Below are 27,623 nucleotides of genomic sequence, written 5' to 3' on the forward strand. Positions count from 1 at the left end.
TCTTCCATTTCCAGCTGCTGTCCAGAGCCTTTTTTCATCATGAAAAATGCATGCAAAGCGTTTTCCCGATACTCAAATGGACCTGGTAAACCAAACTTTAAGGTTTCGCATGAAAGAAAATATGTTAGACACTGCTGCAATAATTTCTGCACAGAAATGAGCTGGAACACATCCAAACACCACAAAAAAAAAAAAGAAAAAGAAAAGAAAAAAGATAGCTAATCTCAACAAATACTACTCTCTCTGCTTCTGCTCTCTCTATTTCTCTCAAAATGTCTGCTTGAGGTGATTGTAGCCGTATTACACACCAAGAATGAATTGGAAACTTCTCAAAATGTCTGAAAGTTAATTTTTTTTCAGTGCATTCTGTGCATTTTGGAAGGTCTCCTGAAGTTATCTTTAAAAACCGCTTCTAAGCGCAAACACGGTATGCAAACGCGGCTAAACAGATGTTTTTTAACCTACGTTTTCCAGCAGTCAGTTTCCATCGTTCAGAAGTGTCCCGTGTACATGGAGCCTTAAACTGCAAACAGTGTTTCCTGGACCTCCACCCAACATAAAGGCAGGAACTGTTTTAGGTGTTAAATGTAAGCAAAGTTTCCAGTCATATCTGTCTTACTGCCGTGACTACTGAAGTCGTAGCTCCTACACACGTCTACATTACATGTTGAGGACTGTATAATGGAACTAGGTTTTTAAACATATAATGCATTGGCGTTTACCAATGATACCGATGATAAACATATGTTGCTGTGGTCGATCTGGCTCCATTTCTCCTCCTCCACGACTCTCCGAGATATGTGTTCCCTTGTTGCACTCTAGTTGAGCCGCGTTCTCACGACCAATTTTCATCTTGGCTTATCCGTCGATTTGACCCTACGGTCCGTGCCGAGAGGCGGGCAGCGGGGTCGCTTCGGTGAGATTCAGTTGAGGAACCACCCTACTGTGGCTAATGTCCCCTTCTCCCAACTCCCTCTCCTTCCCCCCCCCCCCTTCTCTTTTTTTTTCTTTTTTTTCCTTTTCTTCTCTCTCTCTTTTTTTTTTTAGTTTACATTTTTGATTGTATGGAGTTCTCTCATATTATTTCAGACATTCCGCCCAGGGATACCCCGATATTTTATTATGTTATACCTTCGTAATATAAGATATTGATCCTTTCCTCTGGCAATTGTACTGCATCGTTTTCTTGCATCCATATGGATCATAACCTCATCTGTAATGTTTTTTTGGTTGTTTATCTACTTGTACATGTTCTGTTTACATCTCATACTATGTCTGTTACATTTATGCAAAGTACTAAAGACAAATTTGCCTTTAAACATATATGCACATGTATCCATCAGCTGGAAGCTCTATAGGTCACAGATTATTTTTACACAAAGCATTTAAAGATTTAAAAACCAGGGTGGATAAAAATCAATTATTTAAAAAAACAAAACAAAAAACAAACAAACAGATTTTTTGGATTTAAATCATATTTTTTTTATTTAAATCGGATTTTTTTTATTTAAATCGGATTTTTTTGAATAAAATGCTTTTTGAGGAAAATATATTACAATCCAAAGGTTATTCCATCATGAAATAAAGATTAGTTTAATTATGTAGAATAAGGCTGTATATGTTTAATTTTTTTGGTAAATAAATTCCATGAATCCATTCACAATGTCATGCTCTTCCAGAGGTTTTTGTCAGATTATTGGGCAGTTTCTCTGCCTACAAGATATTATCACAGATGCTCGGTTTACTTTTTCAGTTCTCAAAACTGAATTTGACTCAGCGGAGATCACATGCCTCTTCTTCACAGCAAAAATGTTATAACATGAACAGAGTTAAGAAAAAGACCTCAATCCTAACTTCTACAAACCTATGAATACAGAATCAACCCCTTCAGTGCTAAGGTTCAAGAAGTTCAGTGAATAGAATAGAAACAATATTTTTCTGATTGTTTGGAGTGGAATAGATCTGCACAAGAAGAAAGTGAAACTAAGTGTGAGGAGGAAGGGGCTGACAGTCTAAGTTTCTTAAAATATATATATTCTGTTTAGCCAAATTAGTTAACAAACATGGATGTTTCAGCAAATCACATATGCTGGAATGTTATTGTTTCAGTTGAATAAATCTATTTAAATTGTTATTATTAAGGTAATGATTATTTTTCTCCTTCCTAAGTACAACAGAAAAGTTGTCCAAATATGAATGATTAACCTATTAAACTGGGGATAAAAAACTAATATGAAGTTATTCTAAAAATCTTCATCTACTTGCATATTAAAGTTATACCAGCAAGAATTAGTCTTTATGTAGAAAACTAGGATTTACATCAAGCCTTACTGACTAGTGATTTAAATCACATCCACCCTGTTAAAAACCAATACAGAGGGGTTATGTGGTCATTTTACATACACCCAGTGCTTCATTCTCTTTGAAACACATCCACAGTTGAAGGCAATTAACTCACTAAGAAAAGAATACAAAAATCTCTATGGAAATGACAGTCACCTTGCGCGGTGTCTTCCAGCACTGGGCAAGGGTTTTTTTTTAGTAAAACCATCTGTTACCCACAAAGCTCTGCAAACAGGCTCCACATGGGCACTGCCATCTGTTTTGAAGGCAGCAACGGGTTACAACTATAAGCACAATGTAATCTGTTTGGAGAGAGGACAGATTGATGAGCTTCAGGAGGAAGGCCCAGAGTTCAGCTCATCAGCTGATTGCACACAGTTCTGCAGATTAGAAATTATCTCTGAACAACCCAGTGTACCCAATTCATGTGACAACGCTCCGCTTTCCAGGGGAATTAAATCACCTGAGCGCTCAAATCAAGTATGATCACATTGAAAACACTTTATGGAATTGTTTATACATTTCTCTCTAATTGTGCAAGTGATCAGGGAACATTTTTTAATATCAATATATTAGTAACATTCATCTTATTGCCTTTAATTATCATCTTTGGGAATTGTAGAAACTGGGTTGGAACTAATGCAATAAAAGCTTGCCTAGCAACTATGGCACCCAGGGGCAACACAGCCCTGGGTAGGGATTTTCCTTTGTATATCACACATTTTCCTGTACAAACTCCTCTGTGGACTCTGAAAGCATTGGCAGAGAGCCCCTGTGGTGTTGCATGCTTTATTGGTGCTGCTTGCTGTTACCCTATGCAAGCCTGAAGCGCGCGCAGACCCTGTGCAAGCCTGAAGCGCGCGCAGACCCTATCCAAGCCTGAAGCGCGCGCAGACCCTATCCAAGCCTGAAGCGCACGCAGACCCTATCCAAGCCTGAAGCGCGCAGACCCTATCCAAGCCTGAAGCGCGCAGACCCTATCCAAGCCTGAAGCGCGCAGACCCTATCCAAGCCTGAAGCGCGCAGACCCTATCCAAGCCTGAAGCGCGCAGACCCTATCCAAGCCTGAAGCGTGCGCAGACCCTATACAAGCCTGAAGCGCGCAGACCCTATACAAGCCTGAAGCGCGCGCAGAACCTATACAAGCCTGAAGCGCGCGCAGAACCTATACAAGCCTGAAGCGCGCGCAGACCCTATACAAGCCTGAAGTGCGCAGACCCTATACAAGCCTGAAGTGCGCAGACCCTATACAAGCCTGAAGTGTGCACAGAACCTATACAAGCCTGAAGCGTGCACAGAACCTATACAAGCCTGAAGCGTGCACAGAACCTATACAAGCCTGAAGCGCACAGAACCTATACAAGCCTGAAGCGCACAGAACCTATACAAGCCTGAAGCGTGCACAGAACCTATACAAGCCTGAAGCGCGCACAGAACCTATACAAGCCTGAAGTGCGCAGACCCTATACAAGCCTGAAGTGTGCACAGAACCTATACAAGCCTGAAGCGTGCACAGAACCTATACAAGCCTGAAGCGCACAGAACCTATACAAGCCTGAAGCGTGCACAGAACCTATACAAGCCTGAAGCGCGCAGAACCTATACAAGCCTGAAGCGCGCAGAACCTATACAAGCCTGAAGCGCGCAGACCCTATACAAGCCTGAAGCGCGCAGACCCTATACAAGCCTGAAGCGCGCAGACCCTATACAAGCCTGAAGTGTGCACAGAACCTATACAAGCCTGAAGTGTGCGCAGACCCTATACAAGCCTGAAGTGCGCAGACCCTATACAAGCCTGAAGCGCGCAGACCCTATACAAGCCTGAAGTGTGCACAGAACCTATACAAGCCTGAAGCATGCACGTACAAGACTCCATACATATTTTACATATTGTGACACACTGCAAAGGACAATGCAGGAGGTTGTCATGAACAGGGCAGATCTTGTACCCAGGTTGTGGGTTGTTTTCCAGTGCATCCCACAGATGCTCAATTGGATAGAGATCTGGAGGCCAAGTCAGCAACACAAACTGGTTGTTGTGTTCTTCAAACCATTCTTGAACCATCTTTGCACTGTATTAGAGAATACCATTTCCATGAAGGGTGTTACTTGGTCAACAATATTGTTTAAAATGGCTGTAAAGGTAAAAAGGTATTTTACCTTAACACATTCTCTACAAAGCTTTTACATGCAGCACCCCCCCACACTCCAAGTACTCAACTGAGCCCGACCTCGGTCCCGCACTGTGCACATCTGCTCTTCTCCCCTATTTCCACTCACAGGCTTGGCTGAGAGCAGGGGCAGCCATTGGCTCCTGCTGCTTTCAGTCAAAGCATGTGAGCAGAGTGGAGGGCGGGGCCAAGCTGGGCTGTGTGTCTGAATAGATGCAAAAAAACCACACGATGGGCACTAAGCGTGGGGGGGGGGGATGAGGAGCCAAGAGTGCCAGTGGGGGGCCGATGAAAAGAAGGGTCAGAGCTGCTCTGTACAAAACCATTTCACAAAGCATGCAAGTAATACGTGTCAGGTGATATCCACACGAATGGCAGGACCCAGTGTTTCCCAGCACAACATTGCCCAAAGCATCACACTCCAGGTAAGCGACACAGACATTCTATGCCATCCACAAGATGTAAAAGAAAATGTGATTCATCAGACCAGGCCATTTTCTTCCATTGTTCCATGATCCAGCTCTGATGCTCACAGGCCCACTGTAGTCACTTCTGGCTGTGGATACGGATCAGCATGGGCACCCTGACCAGTCTGTTGATGCAAACACATACACAAACTGCAATGCCCATTTTTTTTCTGCTTTTGACACATCCATGTCATGGACAAAATGTTTACTTGCTGCCTCATATCCCACAAACGTACAATTCCATTACAAAAATCACAAGACTGGCTGAACAGTTACAAATCCTTTGACAGGTAATGCCATGCACATGTAATTTAACGGTTTGGCTTCTGAGTTGAAATGATTAGGCTACAAATACAGTTACACCATTGCAATAAGCAACACCTAAACACTTTATACAGCATTTAATTTTATTTCAACATACATTCCAATGGGTCTGGAAAAAATACCAGGCGCCAGGTGGTTGAGGTACCTAAAAGGTTTCTTGGCACCCTAAAAATTCCTAGGGGCAGGACTGATTCTTCATATTCATAAAGGTATACCGCCTGATCATTATAACTATATATACACACAACATAATCTCCTACTTCTAACTTACACTAAGAAATCTGTCAGAAAGTTGAAATTATACTTTAAAAAAGAACGGTTTAAAAAAAAAAAAAAAAAAAGTCTGGAAAGACTTGTGAAGGAATTATTTTGATCCCAAACATAATTCCCTCCTTTTGTTGCCTTTATCCTTCTGCCTGCAATACATTTCTCTAATGAATTTGCTCTCTGCTGATGGTGCTGAACCAAATCAGAATACACCGTGACTGTACTTTCAGCTTTTGGAAAAAAAAAAAAAAAAAAGACAAAAGATGACAAAAATGTAAGTTTACAGCTTTCTTGGTAGCAAGTATCCCTTTTCTCTTGATGAGGTAAGTCACGACAGCATACTTTACATTTTGGTGGCTTACAGTTCACACCACCAGCAGTTATGGTGCAGTTTTGATGCAGTTTGCTATGTTCCAGTGTGGTTCTGTGCAGAAAAAAGGCAGCATGTTCTACTTTTTTTCTGCACCGGAAACTGACTGAACTAGGGCCATTGGAATACATGGAAAACACTGTGCATACACTTTGGATGCAAAAAAAAAACCACGTACTGGACTGCATCTAGTGTGAACCAGGGTGGATAAAAATCAATGATTTAAAAAAAAAAAAAAAAAAAAAAAAAAAAAATCGGATTTTTTTTTATTTAAATCAGATTTTTTTGAATAAAATGCTTATTGAGGAAAATATATTACCATCCAAAGGTTATTCCATCATGAAATAAAGATTAGTTTTTTAATTATGTAGAATAAGGCTGTATATGTTTATTTGTTTTGGTAAATAAATTCCATGAATCCATTCACAATGTCATGCTCTTCCAGAGGTTTTTGTAAGATTATTGGGCAGTTTCTCGGCCTACAAGATATTATCACAGATGATTGGTTTACTTTTGCAGTTCTCAAAACTGAATTTGACTCAGCGGAGATCACATGCCTCTTCTTCACAGCAAAAATGTTATAACATGAACAGAGTTAAGAAAAAGACCTTCATCCTAACTTCTACAAACCTATGAATACAGAATCAACCCCTTCAGTGCTAAGGTTCAAGAAGTTCAGTGAATAGAATAGAAACAATAATTTTCTGATTGTTTGGAGTGGAATAGATCTGCACAAGAAGAAAGTGAAACGAAGTGTGAGGAGGAAGGGGCTGACAGTCTAAGTTTCTTAAAATATATATATTTTGTTTAGCCAAATTAGTTAACAAACATGGATGTTTAAGGAAATCACATATGCTGGAATGTTATTGTTTCAGTTGAATAAATCTATTTAAATTGTTATTATTAAGGTAATGATTATTTTTCTCCTTCCTAAATACAACAGAAAAGTTGTCCAAATATGAATGATTAACCTATTAAACTGGGGATAAAAAACTAATATGAAAAGTTGTTATTCTAAAAATCTTCATCTACTTGCATATTAAAGTTATACCAACAAGAATTAGTCTTTATGTAGAAAACTAGGATTTACATCAAGCCTTACTGACTAGTGATTTAAATCACATCCACCCTGGTGTGAACTAGTCCTAAATTACAATATGGTTTGGGTATCAGTGTACATGCTATATTATTTATAGTATACAACCGTTTTTGTTTTTTTTGCAAACTGGGGTTTTCCTTTAAGCAGTTCTTTAATCTCCTTCTACACACTGCTCCCAGTAAGGCACCATGCTGTACAATTCCCAGAAGGGAGCAACTTCTTTAGTTCATAAACAAATCACAAATGTTCCCCTACCACTAGCTAACAGGCTAATAAAATATCAACGCTCAGCCAGGGGAGCGGGGGCACCACAGAGGAGTTGTATATAGCACAGAGGCAGACTTAATCCTCCAGTGCCTCAATTATTCAGGCATGGCCTTCTGGTTCTGCCAGGCAAAGAGTAGATAAAATGTGGGGAAGGCAGGGGACAACCAATTAATTTGCATAATTTTGTGCCACATTAATGGGCCAACAAAGATGACCTAAATGCCACCTAAATGCTCAATACACAAATATAGATCCTGTATATCAAGTTATAAATCCACAGCCAAGTAAAAAAAAACAGCAATTTATTGGAAAAAAAAACACCCAGCAAAAATTAATAATCTGCAAATACTTTTATCTTCTCTTAAAGGAAACCCGGGCAATTCAAATTGCACAAATGATAAAAACAAAAAAAAACAAACAAAAAAAATAAAAACTTAGTGATTGTAAACCTCAGACATGAAATATGAACAAAGCATATCTTTCTATAGTGTCTATTAGTCTCTATTAAAAGCACTAAGTATCATTTCTGTTTGCCATTTCCTTACTCTAATCAGCAGGAGTCACTTCTGAGTTTTGCTGACACCAAGAGAAAAAGGTGACGGGGGAGGAACCTCTAGCACACAGCCTGTGATTGACAGCCTCAGCTCTGTTGCTGTGCGACTGGAGTGTGTCTCTTCCCTCCAATCAGCTCTCAGAGTTCACCTCACTGAGCTCTGCAGAGTGTAATTTCATCTCTCCGCCTCTTTTTTCTGATAGCTCAGACAAGCTTTATAAATTCTGGACTTTTATCGAAAGTAGAAAATTCTTCAGATAAACAGCTACAACTTATGTAGGAGGATTTGTTTCATCTCTGTTTATCATCTGAGACCAGTCACTTCACAGGGTATGTAAGGGTTCAAAACCACTTTAAGCAGGGATTATCTTTAGCAAAAAACCACAAACCTAAAAAAAACCACACACAGAGATACAATGAAATTATATTGTAATTTAAATATTTTTTTTCCAAAAAATAATTCATCTGTGCCTTTTAATGCCCAAAGCCTTTAATTAATTTGCCCTAAAAAAATGTCAGAAGATGCCTTAAAGAACAAAAGATAAGTTCAGAAGGTATAAGAAAACATTCAGCAGACTAGGCCACCTTCTTCCATTGTTCCATTTTCCAGTTCTGATGCTCACAGGCCCACAGTAGTCACTTTTGGCTGTGGACACGGGTCAGCATGGGCATCTGGACCAATCTGTTGATACACAGCTACATACACAACAAACTGCAATGCCCATTTTTTTTCTGCTTTCAACATCATGGACAACATGTTTATTTGCTGCCTTATATATCCCCACAAACTTAGTTACATCATCACAGCCAGAGAGCCAATGAGAGTGGGGGGTGGAGCCAAGCAGCACCTGTGTGTGAATAGAGAGCAGCGGCTCTGGAGCAAGCCTGCTGGGTATCCCCATAGCAAGTTGAAGGACGGAGGGGCCAGGAGCGCCAGCGAGGGACCTGAGAAGAGATGGAACGGGGCTGCTCTGTGCAAAACCACTGCACAGAGCAGGTAAGTATAACATGTTCGTTATTTTTTTTTTTAATCTACCTTTACAATCATGTGCATGTGTTGAATGGGCCCTTGATGAGCCTCAAAGAAAAGAAAAACAAAACCCTGCTAGGATTTCATTTGGGCAACACAACACTTATACAGGTGTAGCATTGTGCTGAAGTGCAGGTGTGTTAAAGTTCTATTAGTGTTAGAAATCAGCCTGAAGGTAAACATGATTCAGCAGACCAGGCCACCTTCTTCCATTGTTCCATGGTCCAGTTCTGATGCTCACATTAGTGTAGAAATCAGCCTGAAGGTAAACATGATTCAGCAGACCAGACCACCTTCTTCCATTGTTCCATGGTCCAGTTCTGATGCTCACAATGTTAGAAATCAGCCTGAAAGTAAACATGATTCAGCAGACCAGGCCACCTTCTTCCATTGTTCCATGGTCCAGTTCTGATGCTCACAATGTTAGAAATCATCCTGAAAGTAAACATGATTCAGCAGACCAGGCCACCTTCTTCCATTGTTCCATGGTCCAGTTCTGATGCTCACAATGTTAGAAATCAGCCTGAAAGTAAACATGATTCAGCAGACCAGGCCACCTTCTTTCATTGTTCCATGGTCCAGTTCTGATGCTCACAATGTTAGAAATCAGCCTGAAAGTAAACATGATTCAGCAGACCAGGCCACCTTCTTCCATTGTTCCATGGTCCAGTTCTGATGCTCACAGTGTTAGAAATCAGCCTGAAGGTAAACATGATTCAGCAGACCAGGCCACCTTCTTCCATTGTTCCATGGTCCAGCTCTGATGCTCACATTAGTGTAGAAATCAGCCTGAAGGTAAACATGATTCAGCAGACCAGGCCACCTTCTTCCATTGTTCCATGGTCCAGTTCTGATGCTCACATTAGTGTTAGAAATCAGCCTGAAGGTAAACATGATTCAGCAGACCAGGCCACCTTCTTCCATTGTTCCATGGTCCAGTTCTGATGCTCACATTAGTGTTAGAAATCAGCCTGAAGGTAAACATGATTCAGCAGACCAGGCCACCTTCTTCCATTGTTCCATGGTCCAGTTCTGATGCTCACAGTGTTAGAAATCAGCCTGAAGGTAAACATGATTCAGCAGACCAGGCCACCTTCTTCCATTGTTCCATGGTCCAGTTCTGATGCTCACAGTGTTAGAAATCAGCCTGAAGGTAAACATGATTCAGCAGACCAGGCCACCTTCTTCCATTGTTCCATGGTCCAGCTCTGATGCTCACATTAGTGTAGAAATCAGCCTGAAGGTAAACATGATTCAGCAGACCAGGCCACCATCATCCATTGTTCCATGGTCCAGCTCTGATGCTCACAGTGCTAGAAATCAGCCTGGAGGTAAACATGATTCAGCAGACCAGGCCACCTTCATCCATTGTTCCATGGTCCAGCTCTGATGCTCACAGTGCTAGAAATCAGCCTGGAGGTAAACATGATTCAGCAGACCAGGCCACCTTCATCCATTGTTCCATGGTCCAGCTCTGATGCTCACAGTGCTAGAAATCAGCCTGGAGGTAAACATGATTCAGCAGACCAGGCCACCTTCTTCCATTGTTCCATGGTCCAGTTCTGATGCTCACATTAGTGTAAAAATCAGCCTGGAGGTAACCACTGCTTCCTTTAATTAAATGCCTCTTTAAATTAACGCTGAATGTGAATTGCTAAGACCCGTTTACACTGATTCCAAGAGAAACATTTCTATATTTAATTTCTATATATCCATATTATTTCAGACCAAAATCATTCTTTTTCATTAGTACCATACAAAAAACAAACACTCAGTCATTTCAAAATATCACCCATACGAGAGCAAAATTTGACAGGAAAAACCCTCTCTCCCAACCTAGGATACTTCCCCTCACATTCTGTCCACGTAATGGAAGTCACAGAACAGAAGCAGTACTTCATGGCGGCAGAGTATTTGAAGTCCTTGTTCAACAACAGCTGCCTTCATTGTATGAGAGAATCAGGAATAAAGCACCCACATTTATAATACTGAAAAAGAAACGAAAATATAATAAATGATCTTACCTTCTACATCCTGACCAATGGAGAGGCCGGCCCATTTTCTCTAAAATAAATTAGGCAAAATTAAGGTAAAGTACTGAGAAAGTTGTTGAACTGAACTTGTGAGTACAATAATAAATGGATCCCATTATAAGAAGCAGCGAGCAGGCAGGCTTTTATTGCAGAGAAGACATGTCCGGTCTCTTCTGATGCGCAATATAAGGCTCGCTGCCTTCTCCGGCGCTGCAAACTGAGCTGCGGATGTGCAGCTGAACTGACCAGTGTCTGAGTGCCAGGATGACTTGCTCCTAAGCATGCACAGGAGTGACATCATTCCCCACCAGCCAGTTCTGCATTAAATACCAGTCATACATATCTACTGTGCACACACACAAAAAAAGTTTTCAAAACTATGTACAGAATAAAAGAAGCAGAAATCAGGTTTACAAAGCATTTAAGGAAACCTGTGCTATGGTAAATATGCACAGGCTGCCACTTCTGGTTTCTGCTTCTGAAAATGCTGGATTATTCATGTATATTGTGAACTATATTCTTATCATTGCTTACACATTGTATATTCTAAAACCTTTTCAATAAAGGCTTTTTGGTACCAGAAAATATTAGAAAATTCTTTCAATACACAAATGAGGACCACTGACTGGCCACCGCTTCTTCCTCCACTACCTGACATGGCACACACCTCACTCACTTGCTCCTTTCCCTGTCCCAGCTACCAAATTCCTCTAGGCTATAACTATATGCAGGCAACACTTATGCGGGCCATAGATGGGATGAAAAACGTCCGGAAAAAAAAAAAAGATCGGCCGATTTTTGGATCGTTAGTGCGGTAATCGGTCGGCCGTTTTTAGTGATTTTTGCCCTTTTCGATTATCAGTCCTGCTGGAAAATAATCTGCCAAATTTATTGTTCTGCCGATTTTCGCAGCAATGATGGACAAATCTGCCGATCTTTTCCCGATTTTAAAAAATGCGCATGAGCAGTGACATGAAAGAAGGAGGAAAAGAAGAAAAGGAAAAAAATAGAAGAATATGAATGAGAAGAAGAAATAGAATATGAAGAAATAGAAGAAATAGAATATGAAGAAGAAGAAGTCAAAAAAGAAGAAATGGAATATGAAGAAAAAAAAAGAATTTCAGTCTGATATTATATTTGACAATTAAAAGTATAGCAACATTGTATCTATTTGTATCCGAATAGAAACATCTGTATCTGAAATGGACACAAATAGATACAATGTTGCAACTTTTTCTTCTTCTTCATATTCTATTTCTTCTATTTCTGCATATTCTATTTCTTTTTATTCATATTCTATTTCTTCTTCTGCATATTCTATATAATAGCTGGCCGTAGACGGGACGAAAATCAACCCACTTTTTTTTTACCAATAGTGGTAACGTCGGCTGATTGAACGACCGATTTTTTGTTTTTCAAAAAAAACAAAACAAAAAAACAGCTGTTTTTCTCCCCGTCTATGGCCTGCATTAATGACCGTGCCTTTTGTACCTGTATTTGCTCTGAATGCATGACTTTGCAACTGGAATTTTATTACTTACAACACTGCAGAGAAATAGGTAGTAATAAAAATAATCATCACAGAACAGCAATGACAAAACCAACACTTACTTGGGGGAGACTGAAAGCAATAGCCCCCGGCACCACTGTGTGGTGGGTCTTGACGGTGAAGATGTACCGATGGTTTGGAGAAGTCCTCACATTCACATGCCTGGTAAGAAGAAAATTTAAGTTGTGTATGTTCACACAGAGCCAAACAGAAGCCAAACATTTTGTGGATCTCTATTAAAGGTTGAATTATTTACCAAAGAGACAGAATGAACATCTGCTCTTGCTGGTCATAACAACCAAAAAGGGTCTTTCCCATAACACACTGGGAAAATCAAACTGAACATCGAACCAACTACGAACGATAATAAAAAATGTTTTTCTTTTAATGAGAAAGCATAACAGGAAAACTACAAATTGATAGGTTTTTTTTTCCCCCCATTTCACACCTTTGACCTATGGGATGCTGCTACACACAGATCTAATTTTGTTATATTCTTTTAGGTGAACACTATAAATCAGGGGTGTCCAACCCGCGGCCCAAGAAAGTTAAGCGTGCGGCCCGGACATGTCTGGACAGATGCTGGTGGATGTCGTGCATGGCATAGCAGTGTGGTGGCCTGCATGGACAAGCCAGGCCCAGACACATCTGGAAGGATCTCCTGCACTTGGCATAGCAGTTGTGGCGGAGGCCGGCACAGACATGCCAGACTCAGGCATGTCTAGAGGGATGATGTATTTGCCATAGCAGACGTGGTGGTGGCCAGCACACACAAGCCAGGCCCAGACATATCTGGAGAGATGCCGTGCTTGACATAGAAGCCATGGCGATGGCCGGCACAGACATGTTAGGCCCAGGCATGTCTAGAGGGATGCCGTATTTGCCATAGTAACCGTGGTAGTGGCCGGCATACACAAGCCAGGCCCAGACATATCTGGAGAGATGCCATGCTTGACATAGAAGCCATGACGATGGCCGGCACAGACATGTTAGGCCCAGGCATGTCTAGTGGGATGCCGTATTTGCCATAGTAACCGTGGTAGTGGCCAGCATACACAAGCCAGGCACGTCTGGAGGGGTGCTGGAGACACCATGTTTGGCATAGGAGCCGGCACACACAAGCCACATCTAGATGTCGTGTTTGGCATAGCACCGGCGGTGGCAAATGCCACTCCCACTCGCACCAGGCAAGTGCTGGGCAGCCGGATCTAGGGGGGTGCTCAGATGGGCTTAGGTCCCCCCACACACACAGATTTCAGGCAGCTGTACACACAGACTGAAGGTCAGCTGGTTACCGTTGAACCGTCTGATATTTGGATTGTGTGTACCAAGCTGTATTGTTAGTGTATTTTATGAGTGACCAAGACAATTCCTCTTCTTCCAATGTGGCCCAGGGAAGGTCAAAGGTTGGTCACCCCTGCTTTGAAGGATAATTCACTTTTTGAAAAGCAATTAATAAAAAAAAAAGCAAAGCAGAGCATTGCACCCTCTATCAGCAATGTCAGGCTCCCGCAGACTCCCAGGATAGCTGTCTGCCTGTACCTTGTAAGAGCAGATAGCTACTTGAGAGCAGGAAGATCAGAGAGCTCTCACCAGGGCTGACAGTATTTGCAGTCTATCCATTCACAGGAAAATGTGACAGCAGGTGCGGGGGAGAAGATCAGGTGGGAGGAAGGGGGGGGGGGGATCAGGGGAAGATGGTGCAAATGCTGGAACATGTGACATGCTCCACTCTAAAAACAGGTGGAACATGTAACATGCTCCAAAGGTGAAATTATCCTTTAGTGTTAAGGACCAGGCATAAAAACATATGCAGTACATCTCGGCAATACATGCACAATTCCCAATGTTTTGGCTCTTTAAAAATGCAAGCAAATAAATCTACTTGTTGCAGGAAAGGTATCATGGTCATTTTACTGCAGAAAATTAGGAGCTCACTAGACGACTGGCAGGATAAATTGGTGTTTTTCTATACATGCAGCATGACAAAACTTTAGATAATATCCATGTATTGCAGAGATATTCTGAATTTTTCTTTATATTTTTCCCAGGTATGCACTTTAAGGCTAGGTTCATCTGTGCGGGTGGTGAAATTCCGTACAGCTGCACCACCCGCACAGAGAAATGCGGACCCGCGGGTGGGTGTCATTAGTTCTAATAACATGCCGCCCGCACTAGAAAACAGAGGTTCCCGTGTGGGGGCGTTTTCAGAAGAAGTGCAGGGACTTCTTCCTGGCGTGTCACGGGGCACAGGAGTCCATTCAAATGAATGGGCTCTCGTGCCCACGCAAAACGCGGCCCGCATATATGTGAACCATGGCTAAAAGGACAAAACATTAGCTCTAAACTTACCTACAAATACTTACAAATCCTAATGTGTTATAAAAAGTCTGACTCTCCTTCTTATGTCTCCTAGAAATACTAGGTGGGGTGTACTCTACAGGAGAGTAAAAATCTGAGGGATTCTTTATAAACTAGACATTTTGAAAAGCTGCATGTCTGAATGCTCTGTTTTTATTTTTAGCTTTTCTCAGTTATGATAAATTATCACTCTGACAAATAAACATTCCAGTTCCATTAGTGTGCAGTCGGTTTACCACTTCCAGAAGTGTGGTTTTCCTTACAGCAATTTAGGAACTAATGAGGGGCATGCAGGCTTTCAAGATTTGGGAAAACACCATAATCATCTCACGTTATTAATAAGAATTATCACACTTAACTACAGTATTGTGAAAAAAGACATTACCAGCAATCATCCTGGGTTGCCTCATTTATCAAACTGACAGTATAAGTTATTTAGGACAACCAGATTCCCTTTTCCTATGTGGCTGCCGTGAACAAAGTAGGTTGTGTTTCTTTCAGAAATTCAGTAGTTTACTTATAAGATGAAAGTGTATGCTGTGGGGATAGATCTCCTTTAATGAATAACAGCAGTGTAATAGCAAGATGAACAACAGTAATATGTGGCAATCCAATAGAAGCTTCATTGAAAAATCTCCTTTTATGTTGTGAGTTCTGCCTGTCTGCCTCTTTCCACAACTTCCTGCATTCCCTGCATGCTTTGCAGCTTCTCCTCTGCTGTTTACTTTCAATTTTTAAGGACTACATATCCCATGGTACCTTGCTGTCTGCAAGCAGTGATTCCTCTACTGACTCTGCCTCCTGAATCTCCTGCTTTCTGCAGTACAGAAGGCAGGCTCTGTGAAATGTGACACAGCAGTGCCTACGGGTCACAGAATTGAAGGAAGTAAATGTGTAGTGATCTTCTCAAAGTAGGTTTACACACTTCAAGATCATTCAGATCGTTAGGAGTAAGCTAGAAATAATTGAAGCCCAATTTGGAAATTAATATATGACTTTACATTTTGACCATTGTTAAAATTTAAATAAATATACTGCTCAAAATCATTAAAGGAACACTTTGAAAACATATCAGATCTCAATGGGAAAAAATATTGTGCTGGATCTCTATACTGATACGGACTGGATAATGTGTTAGGAAAGTAAGGATGCCTCAACATTTGATGGAAATGAAAATTATCAACCTACAGAGGACTGAATTCAGAGACACCCTGTAAAATCAAAGTGAAAACCTGATGCAGCAGGCTGGTCTATTTTGCTGAAATTTCATTTGCAGCAACTCAGAATGGTCCTCAGTAGTTTGTATGGCCCCCATGAACTTGTCTGCATGCCTGACAACATCAGGACATGCTCCTAATGAGGAGACGGATGGCGTCCTGGGGTATTTCCTCCCAGATCTGGACCAAGGCATCACTGAGCTCCTGGAGAATCTGAGGTGCAACCTGGTGGCGTTGGATGGACCAAAAAATTACATCCCAGAGGTGTTCTATTGGATTTAGGTCAGGTGAGCATGGGGGCCATTCAATGGCATCATTTCCTTCATCCTCCAGGAACTGACTGCATACTCTCCCCACATGAGGCCGGGTATTGTCGTGCACCAGGAGGAACCCAGGACCCACTGCACCAGTGTAAGGTATGACAATGGGTCCAAGGATTTCATCCCGATACCTAATGGCAGTCAGGATGCCATTGTCTAGCCTGTAGAGGTCTGTGCTTCCCTCCATGGATATGCCTCCCCAGACCATCACTGACCCACCACCAAAACAGTCATGCTGAACGATGTTACAGGCAGCAGAACGTTCTCCACGGCTTCTCCAGACCCTTTCACGTCTGTCACATGTTCTCAGGGTGAACCTGCTCTCATCTGTGAAAAGCACAGGACGCCAGTGGTGGAACTGCACATTTTGGTGTTCAATGGCAAATGCAATCGAGCTCTACGGTGCCAGGCAGTGAGGATAGGGCCTATTAGAGGACGTCGGGCCCTCAGGCCACCATCATGAAGTCGGTTTCTGATAGTTTGGTCAGAGACATTCACACCAGTGGCCTGCTGGAGGTCATTTTGTAGGGCTCTGGCAGTGCTCATCCTGTTCCTCTTTGCACATAAGGAGCAGATACCGGTCCTGCTGATGGGTTAGGGACCTTCTACGGCCCTGTCCAGCTCTCCTAGAGTAACTGCCTTTCTCCTGGAATCTCTTCCATGCTCTTGAGTCTGTGCTGGGGGGGGAGACACTGCAAACCTTCTGGCAATGGCACGTATTGATGTGCAATCCTGGAGGAGTTGGTTTGCCTGTGCAACCTCTGTAGGGTCCAGGTATAGCCTCATGCTACCAGTAGTGACACTGACCCTAGCCAAATGCAAAACTAGAGAAAAACAGTCAGAAAAGAGGAGTAGGGAAAAAAATTTCAGTGGCCTCCACCTGTAAATCCATTCCTCTTTAGGGGGTCGTCTCATTGTTGCCCATCTAGTGCACCTGTTGTTAATTTCATTAACATCAAAGCAGCTGAAACTGATTAACAATCCCCTCTGCTACTTAACTGACCAGATCAATATCCCAGGAGTTTAACTGACTTGAAGTGTTCCTTTAATTTTTTGAGCAGTGTATATTGTGGGCCATTTGCTCATATAGTTTTTTTTTTTTTATTTGCTTTTTGTGTCCCACTGATGATACCTGCCTTTACTCCCTTTAATATAGGCACAACAGGAAGTGAAGGGAAATCTCTACGAAGCAAGGGATATCTCCTCTTGCGCTACAGATACATGGATCAAAATTTAGCTGGTTCAGCAGGGACAGGTTGAATTTTTGATCCATGTATGGGCACTGTGGTTGTACAGAAGTCGATCGGCAACCGCCCTGCTGGGAAAATTTCCGCTCGATCAGAACTGAAGGTTATAGCCTGCAGCACTGATCTGTGTATTTGGAATGCGGGGAAGTCTCCCTGCTGTCAGAATACAATAACTCAGTGGGGAGGATTCCCCCCTCCATCAGGACTGTGTGCATGGGGAATCAGGTCAGCTTTTTTTCTTTTTATTCAACCCTGCTTTAATGAAGAAAAAAAGACGAATCTATGGGTTGCCTTAGACAGTTGTCAAAGGAATCAGTGTCTCCATTGAAAAATTTCTCCATTCCAGTTTTCCCTCATTTTCAGTCCAGTGCCAATTGTCAAGACAGAAAGGACAAACGTAGCAGGAAATCTGATAGGGGTTCTAACCATTTTTTCATTTTCTTCTGTTCTGGTGAGCCTAACATTTTATTTTAAAAAACAGTGTAAACTGCTTTACCCTATTATAAGATTGTCTTTCCTCAAGGACGACTTGATCCTTCTGTGGACAGTAGAGGGAGATGAAAGTTGGATGGTTCAGGGGGTCTCATAGTTTCATGACCCAAATGACGAAGTCAACATGGGGTTGTTGTTTTAGACTTTCTTTCACCACCTTGTTGGTGACATTGAACACTCCTCTATACCCTATTATAAGATTGTTTTTAATCAAGGACGACTTGATCCTTCTGTGGACAGTAGAGGGAGATGAAAGTTGGATGGTTCGGGGGTCTCATAGTTTCATGACCCAAATGACGAAGTCAACATGAGGTTGTTGTTTTAGACTTTCTTTCACCACCTTGTTGGTGACATTGAACACTCCTCTATACCCTATTATAAGATTGTCTTTCCTCAAGGACGACTTGATCCTTCTGTGGACAGCAGAGGGAGATGAAAGTTGGATGGTTCGGGGGGTCTCATAGTTTCATGACCCAAATGACGAAGTCAACATGGGGTTGTTGTTTTAGACTTTCTTTCACCACCCTGTTGGTGACATTGAACACTCCTCTATTACTTGAGCAGTGTACGTCTTTTTGCCATTACCTGCATTTGAGGACTGAACCATACTAAGCCAGCAGCTTGTGTCAGTCATTTGTCAAACGACCTTATTTGCGCATATACTTTATTACTTACTGTCCATTCTGGAAATCCTTTTCATTAACCACTGCGCAATTGGTGAGGGAGAGCTCGTCCGTAGGACATCGCGCTGCTTGCATATTCTGTAGGCAACAAATATAGATCTTGTTAATTATAGTGCAAAATACAATAATAATAATTATCTGCTGCAGAGGTAGACGCATCATCTAAATCTTTGGCATGGAAAATATTTTTCTTGTAATACCCTTCAAGACAATAGCTTATGTTTAACTCATCTATACTGTGAAAATAAAATGTAGCCTGGCAACGAATGGATAAAAAAAACAAAACAAAAAAAAAACATACAGAACAAAGAACTATGATTTTCAGTGACACACAGCAAACAATAACATTTCAGTCCTTGAATACTGCAAATCTGCACAAGACAGAGCCCAAAAGGCTTGCTATGGATTAGGGCATTATTCTGGTCTTTACAAAGGTTTGGCACAAAAGGGTTTCCTACAAAGAGAATGAATGTGCTCTGCAGTTAACCAACTGATGTCCTCTGATGTCAATGTGTATCACTACTTTCAAATGCAGTTGTTGACTGAAGCCAAGTAGTGAGGAATGAAAGCTCATGTCTAGAGAAAAAAAAACCACCACAACACACACACCTCTAGGAGACATGCACATATCTCCATGTCTTTTCTATTAAAAAAAGCAGCAAGCACAGAAAAATACCAGCTGATCCTGTCAGAAATACATTATGCGTATAACTTTCTGTTTGAACACCACTTCTGCTGCACTGAAATCCAAAGTTGTGTTATCAGCCCTGCCAGGGTTCTCCTTTACTCCACTACTACTTCTTTACCACACAGCAGGAAACCTTCCTCTGGTGTAATGGAGACGAGGAGAGGGGGAGGCGTTCTGTAGTCCAAAAGGGCTGACAACGCTGCTTGGGATAACAGTGCAGCAGAAACAATGCACTGTCAAACACCTGCAGGAATATGGGAGTGCATTTGGTTTTTGGGAGATCAACAGGTCTTTTTCTGGACTTGCTATATTTTTAAAAAGATAAAAAAAATGGGGGAAAGCGGATGAAATGTAAAGATGTACTTATTAGTGGTGCACCGAAATGAAACTTCTGGTGCTGAAACAGAGAACGAAAAATCAGAATGCGTGTGGCCAAAAACTGAAATGTCTGCAAATGTGGGGGTGGAGAGGCTCAAATTTTTTAGTTTTTAACTAACTTTAATGTGCATTTTTATTTATTTTTTTTACTTATGATTTTATTGCTATCACATAGGGGACCAATAGTCCACTATGTGATAGCATATGAGTAACAGGTCCTCTTTGTAGGGGGGTGGGGGCAGTGTGTGCAAGGAGGGGGCAGGAGAGGAGCAGTGTATATAGTGAGGGAGCAGTGTATACAGACAGGCTCCCTCCTTAGCTGCCCCTATATGGTGGGGGGGGGGGCAGTGTGTGTAAGGAGGGGGCAGGAGAGGAGCAGTGTATATAATGAGGGAGCAGTGTATACAGACAGGCTCCATCCCTGACTGCCCCTATATGGTGGTGGGGGGGCAGTGTGTGTAAGGAGGGGGCAGGAGAGGAGCAGTGTATATAGTGAGGGAGCAGTGTATACAGACAGGCTCCCTCTCTGGCTGCCCCTATATGGTGGGGGGGGGGGCAGAGTGTGTAAGGAGGGGGCAGGAGAGGAGCAGTGTATATAGTGAGGGTGCAGTGTATACAGACAGGCTCCCTCCCTGGCTGCCCCTATATGGTGGGGGGGGGGGGCAGAGTGTGTAAGGAGGGGGCAGGAGAGGAGCAGTGTATATAATGAGGGAGCAGTGTATACAGACAGGCTCCATCCCTGACTGCCCCTATATGGTGGGGGGGGGGGCAGAGTGTGTAAGGAGGGGGCAGGAGAGGAGCAGTGTATATAATGAGGGAGCAGTGTATACAGACAGGCTCCCTCCCTGGCTGCCCCTATATGGTGGTGGGGGGGCAGTGTGTGTAAGGAGGGGGCAGGAGAGGAGCAGTGTATATAATGAGGGAGCAGTGTATACAGACAGGCTCCATCCCTGACTGCCCCTATATGGTGGGGGGGGGGGCAGAGTGTGTAAGGAGGGGGCAGGAGAGGAGCAGTGTATATAATGAGGGAGCAGTGTATACAGACAGGCTCCATCCCTGACTGCCCCTATATGGTGGGGGGGGGGGCAGAGTGTGTAAGGAGGGGGCAGGAGAGGAGCAGTGTATATAGTGAGGGAGCAGTGTATACAGACAGGCTCCCTCCCTGGCTGCCCCTATATGTCACTGCCGGTTTTTAAATGTAATTAGTGGGTTTTTTTCCCCTTCACTACAGCTCCGAGAATGAGATGTCAATCTACCCTCCGCTAATGGAAACTAAGGGGTGGGGTCACCAGGTAATGTCAGTGAGCGACCCCCCCCCCCTCCAAAAAAATTTTAAAAAGTGGGGGGAAGAGGGGGGGTGTACATAAAAGAAAGTGGAACTTACCCTTTTGGGTGAAGTTCCGCTTTCAGTTTCTGACATCAATTATAACACCAGCAGGCTGTGCTCTCTGGGTTGCTTCACACCAGAATGTGGTGCAGGAAAGGCGCATTCTGTGCGTTTCTCACACCACATTCATGATGCACTGCCTTTGCGATCTGCTGCGGGTGCCAATACATTGCACTTATTAAAAGTAAAGTTTGGTATTGAAAAAAAAAAGACGAACCACCATACTGATCTAGGTGGATGCAGCATCAGTCCAATGCTGCATCTGCTCCCTGCCGCCTCTAAGACCCAGATCACCAGTTCTCTGCTCTTCCCCCTCCAGCGTTCAGTGGAGCGCCAGGCTGTGGAGGAGTCGGGAGCAGCTGGCTCAGGCTCTCTGTGGTGCTACCAGCGAGGCCTCTGGGTGGATCCTAACAATATGTTCGGGAGCCTGGACTGGCTCTGTGACATAAGCAGACAGGGGGTTTAGCCCGCTGTCACCTGAAAACAGGGCACCGGAGTGCAGGACTGAGAGCACTCCTGTGATCCATAGAAGCAGGGCCAAAGCAGAATAGACGGTTTCTCCTTTAAGTTCCCATTACGCCTCTCTCTCTCTCAGAAAAAGCGCATGTTTCTATATATAGACAATGCTCTCCTACTGAGCGCCCTGACATTTCATCCTTTCATTGATGTGGCAGAAAACTGCTGAAGTACGCTCTTTCTATATTCTGGAAGAGAGACTGATGCAGCTGTGAGAGGCACCATCACTGATCATGATTATATAGGCGGTGCACAAAGGATAAAAGGGAAGACAAAGAACTATATTAAAAAAAAAAAAAAACTCCCAAAAATAAAAACAAAAAACAAACAAAACAAAAAAAACCAGACCAATACTAGAAGCATAGTGCTGTGCCTGTACAACCAACCAGGAACCATCCTATCCTGGTTTGGGTATATTAGGTATAGGTTAGGTACGTCATTTCTGATTAAGGGATACAACACTTTTTTGAGAAAGCCCAAGACTAGCAGTCTATTCAGATTTATGTTTTCTGGTAATGCTCCTTTTACTGCAAACTGCCTCAATGTAGTGTTTGAGGGGGATGAGAAATGGGTAGGTGTTCTAAAGTCCAAATCGAGAGGTGACAACGCTGCTCTATAGATGCTGTACAGGGAGGGAAGGTTGTCACTTTGGGCAAGAGCTTGCCCGGTGTGGCAGGTTTGCAATCCAAGCACAGCAGTCAGATCCTTTGCCTCCATTGCAACAAAAGAGCTTTATAAAGAGCACTTGGTGAAAGCACAACCCCGGCTTGCTGATTGGGCAAGGAAGCAGCAAAAGAACATTGAGAAGGCCATCCTTGTTCTCACTCGGCTCTCTCCCCTCCTGGCAACCAGCAGATGGGCATGCACCAGAGCCGTCCGTTTTCCTTCCCATTCTAAGTGCTGCTGTGCAGGAGGCTACAGGAGGCATATAACAAGACAAATTCAGGTAGAAGTTATTATATATAGTAACTAATTAAAAGAAAACTCAGTCAAAAAAAATTTCTAACTACAGGCAAGAAAATACCTTTCCCACTGCCTGTGGTGCCGAACACTGCAAAATGATGAGAAGTCTCCAAATAAAATCCCTTCAGATATCCCACTGCACTTATGCAGGCCATAGACGGGTCATTTATCATCCAAATTTTCATCCGCATGAAAAATCGGCCGATATTCACCATGTTAGTTGGACCAGACCGTCGGCCGTTTTTCGCGGATCTTCTCGTTTATTTTTATCGATCATGCTGGAAAATCCACGAAAAATGGCCGTTTTTCGTGGACATTGGTGGCAGCATCGGCAACGACCGATTTTTCGTTTATCGGCCGACAATTCCGACAAGTCTATGGCCTGCATTAGTGGTTCCCCCATATCTCTACAGTACACTGCACTGACCTAAGAGGCCAGTGGGAAGAAACACGGAGTGCAGGAGAGGACACAGGAGATCGACACTCCAGGAAGTGTCAGTTTCTGAAGAGATACTTCAGTCAGTAATTCCACTTAATCTCAGCGCTGTTTGCTGGCAGTGGGAGGGTTAAGGAGATATTAAACTCAAAACAAAACTGCAATATACTGTATGAGAGCTTACAAATCATAGGATGTGGTGGTTGCATAAGTTGTTTTTTTTTAGGCTTTGTTCCCCTCTGTTTTCACCTGGTAATCTGGCCAGTACCACACCCCCTGTATTAGAGTGCCCCAACTCTGGATGAAGGAGCACAGGGGGCCACCCTCTGAACAGCAGCATTTTCATTCAGAGGGTGGGGGGGGGGTATTAGATGTACTAGCAGATTTAGATACACTAACATGAAACCAAACTTCAGCTAATACTTTATAAGTAGTTATAGCAAGCAGTTTTTTTTCCTTTTGGGGTACCCCTGTCAAGTGTTAAATGGTTTGTTTCATCCCTCTAACTGCTACAGTTGCAGAGCTTGTTCTTTTGAAAAACAGACTTACTGGTCAGATCATCAGGTGAAAAAAAAAAGCCTAAAAAACAACACACTAATGCAGCCATCACATCTAAGAATTTGTAAACTGCAGTAAATGTTTGCTTTTGGGTTTAATACGGTTTTAAAGTTATTGGAAAAATTTTTTTTTTTTTTTTTTTTTAACATTTCATACTTACCTGCTCTGTGCAGTGTTTTTGCACAGAGCAGCTCCGTCCTCTTCCCGATTCCGGTCCTCCCCGCCTCTCAAGTGCCCGCCATAGCAAGCCGTCCTCACTGGCTGTGATTGACAGCAGCGGAAGCCAATGGTTCCTGCTGCTGTGTCTGAGCCAATGAAGAGAGAGAGAGCCGAGAGAGACACTGCTCTTGTGCGCATCACTGGATGGAGATCGGGCTCAGGAAAGTATTAGGGAGGCTGAGGGGGAAGCTGCACACTGAAGGTTTTTTACTGTCATGCAAAGGACGCATGAAGGTGAAAAAAAACCTTCAGCCTTTAGATCTACTTTAAGTACTTACTTTCTTCTTTGCAACACATTAGTTGGAAATTTTTTTTTATAATGTCTAAGTCATTCTAAATGGTGGTTTACATATCTGCCTGCATTTCAGCTTTAAGGGCACGTTCACACTATAGAAATGCAGTCTAGATGCATTTTTGACATGTTCTATTGCGTTTTTTTATGCATTCCAGTTTATTTTTTCCCCTATCTTTTCCTTCAATTTAAATATGGACATGTGTGTTCCAGTGTGTTTTTGGTGCGTTCCAGTGCGTTTTAATGCAGCCCAGTACAGTCCTGTGCAGAAAAAAATGCAGCTTGTTCTTTTTTTCTTCTGCAACCGGAACGCACTGGAACTGCAAGCGCTGATGTGAACTATAACATTGACAACCATATAACCTACTTTGTGTGTTTTGGATGCAGAAAAGAAACTGAAACGCATGTACTGCGAACTGGCCCTCAACCAGATGTACAACATTTTCTGATTTCAGCATATTTACACGCCTTCCTCGGCAGCAAAATCCATTTACTGATTTGACCTGTTATCCTCAGTTTCTTTTAAACTACAGCCTGCTGTTCCAGAAAGCCAATGTATGAAATTGGTTGTGTGACACAGCCTTCAGCATCTTTTTTTTGGTAGCGGGAATTCAGAGCAGCTCCCACCACCATCTGATTACACGAAAATGAAAGCTTTGCAGCCTCCACACGCCTGAACAGAACATCTATCCTTGGCATTAACACCAATCATTCAAATCCCAATGACATTTCAGTCATCTCACTTGGCTCTTGACAGCTCCCAGCGTTTCTCCATTGAGACGATACTTAGCCGTTATTCCGCACAATCGTACAGTTTATTTAATGATGTATTGATTCTCTTTCAGCAATGGTTTCATGCTGGTAATCTTTGAAACTCTGGCATAGATTGAAGATAGGAAAAAAAACAAAAAACATGAAAGTCCACCATGGCTTACATGTAGAGATTATCAACAGCCTAGTTCAGTGGTTCTCAACCTTCCTAATGCCGTGGCCCTTTAATACAGTTCCTCATGTTGTGGTGACCCCCAACCATAAAATTATTTACCCAGTAATTATAATTCATGAGTGTCGTTTTACCTCCAATACTGCTGCTTTCAACACAGTAGCTGCCTTCTACACAGTAGCTGCCTTCTACACAGTAGCTGCCTTCTACACAGTAGCTGCCTTCTACACAGTAGCTGCTCTTTACACATTGGAAATATGTGTTTTCTGATGGTCTTAGGGGATTCCTGTGAAAGGGTCGTTCGACCCCCAAAGGGGTCGCGACCCACAGGTTGAGAACCACTGGCCTAGTTAAAAATTGTCCTCAAACAAACCACCTTCCCTTCTACCTATGTTGAAGCCCAAATTCCATTGTCATTCCTGAATTTTAGTGCCAGGATTAAGTGTGATTAAATGCTCCTAGATTGTAAGCTCTGACGAGCAGGGTCCTCGGTTTCCTCTTGTACCAAATTGTATTGTTGCTGTAATGTCTGCCTTCATTTTATAAAGCGCTGCGCAAACTGTTGGCGCTATATAAATCCTGTATAATATTAATGTATATTGAATATAAGATGGTTAGGAACCTACAGCAAGCACTTACTGTAATACAGGACTGGGAGGTGTCATGTGCTTCAAGGGTTAAGCCACGGTCCCAATCAGGAACACAGGTCACATCATCGGCTTTTCGGACACCGAGGGAATGAAATCCCCAAGGCTTTAGATACATTTCTGTAATCGCCTGACCGATTAAGGCCATAAGCTCGTCATACTGGACACCATATTCCTCCCTCTCCTCCACTGAAGGTATATAGCCTGTCAATAAGCCTTCATAGTGCCACAGTAATGTATTCTAACATACAATTCCCAAGTGATCTGGTTAATGTAAAACATATGCTTCCATTTAGCTGTGGTTCACACTAATGCAGTGCGGCATATTGTATGTGATTTGTGCAGGAACCGCACTGCATTCCTCTGCAAATCACATGCGAATTGTGAGTGGTGCAATTGGAGCCATACATTATATATGGCTCTAATCGCACTGCATCCGCACCAAAAAGGTGCAGGACCCTTTTTTTAGTCTGCACTAGAATCAGATCTCGCATGGGTATTCACACATATGCCATCCGATTCTACACATTGCACCGCGTCTTGTGGACAGATTTCGGGGTGTTGTTAACTTAACATACACACCCGCAGCGATTCGCATGAACGGGGTGTGACTGATGCGCAATTCTCACAGAAACCGCTCCAAACTCCACACATCAGTGTGAACCCAGGCTAAGAGCTGGACAGCTGGACTAATGCAGCTCAAAAAATGGAATATAAGTGGACTAGATCAGCTGCCACTGGATTTGTAATTCTAGTAGCTGGTCTTAGGCAGGCCATACACTATACAATTTTCTGTCAAATTTCTGCACACAAATTGGCTTCAGGGGAGAGGCGAGAGCGCCACGATGGACGGAATGCCTGGGAGGTGACGTCACCCATAGGCTTACTATGGGCCACCCATTGTCGGCCATCCCTCCTCTCCCCTGAAGCTGCTGCTGGGAGCGGATTTGGTATCCTGACTGGCACAGAGAATAGGTAAGCATTAGCATCTTCCTTCTACAAGGTAGGTAGTATAGGAGCTAGAAGGGGTCGGAGCGATTTTCAGCTTATGCTGGCCATAGACAGGTCGAAAATAAAAATCGGCCGATTTTTGCACCGTTAGTGGGTTAATTGGCTGTTTTTCGGGGTTTTTGCACATTTTTTTTTTTATCGGGCAAGGTGGAAAATTTGCGGCTGATTTTGACGATAGGCCGATTTTCCCGGCAATGATGGGCAAAGCGACAGATCATTTTACCGATAAAAAAAATCTGCTAATGAGCCGCGACCTGCAAGAAGAAGAAAAAGAATTCCAGTCCGCTATTATATTTGACATGAAAAAGTCTTGCGGTTGCAACAAATGTATCCATTTGTATCCGAATAAAAACATCTGTATCCGAAATGGATACATTGTTGCAACCGCAAGACTTTTCATATAAAATAGAATAGCGGACTGGAATTCTTCTTCTTGTTTTATTATTATTATTCCTATGTATTGCTCCCTTGTCTCTGCAAGGGACAGAAGTAATTATGGGGTTAAATGCCGGCCATGGACGGGCCGAAAATCGGCCGATTATTTTACCGTTGGTGGGAACGCTGGCTGATTGAACGACCGATTTTTCATTTTTTTTCTAAAAACCGGCCGGTTATCGAGCAGTCTATGGCCTGCATAAGTTAGAGCCTGGAATTCCACTTTAATTGTCTGAGCATACCTGCTGAGAGGATCCCCACCCTGGCTTCTTCCTTGTGCAACGGACAACCAAACTCACTACAGTATATATACAGCCGATGATCATATCTTTCCATTTCTGTTCTGAAGCTGAGCTT

General features: G+C 42.8%; 1 protein-coding gene across 1 annotated transcript in view; it reads right to left on the reverse strand.

The window, feature by feature from the left end:
- Positions 1-27,623, reverse strand: part of NSF (N-ethylmaleimide sensitive factor, vesicle fusing ATPase) — a 114,820-nt gene that overhangs the window by 51,063 nt on the left and 36,134 nt on the right. The window contains exons 2-4 of the mRNA XM_089674621.1: positions 18,786-18,871; positions 12,536-12,635; positions 10,916-10,955 (exon numbers count right to left, since the gene is read on the reverse strand). Of these exons, the coding sequence (XP_089530747.1) occupies positions 10,916-10,955; positions 12,536-12,635; positions 18,786-18,871 (226 nt within the window). The remainder of the gene's footprint in view (positions 1-10,915; positions 10,956-12,535; positions 12,636-18,785; positions 18,872-27,623) is intronic.

This window comes from Staurois parvus, unplaced genomic scaffold, assembly GCF_062004578.1.
Source record: "Staurois parvus isolate SC_StPar_1 unplaced genomic scaffold, SC_StPar_1.0 ptg000151l, whole genome shotgun sequence".
Taxonomy (NCBI): Eukaryota; Metazoa; Chordata; class Amphibia; order Anura; family Ranidae; genus Staurois; species Staurois parvus.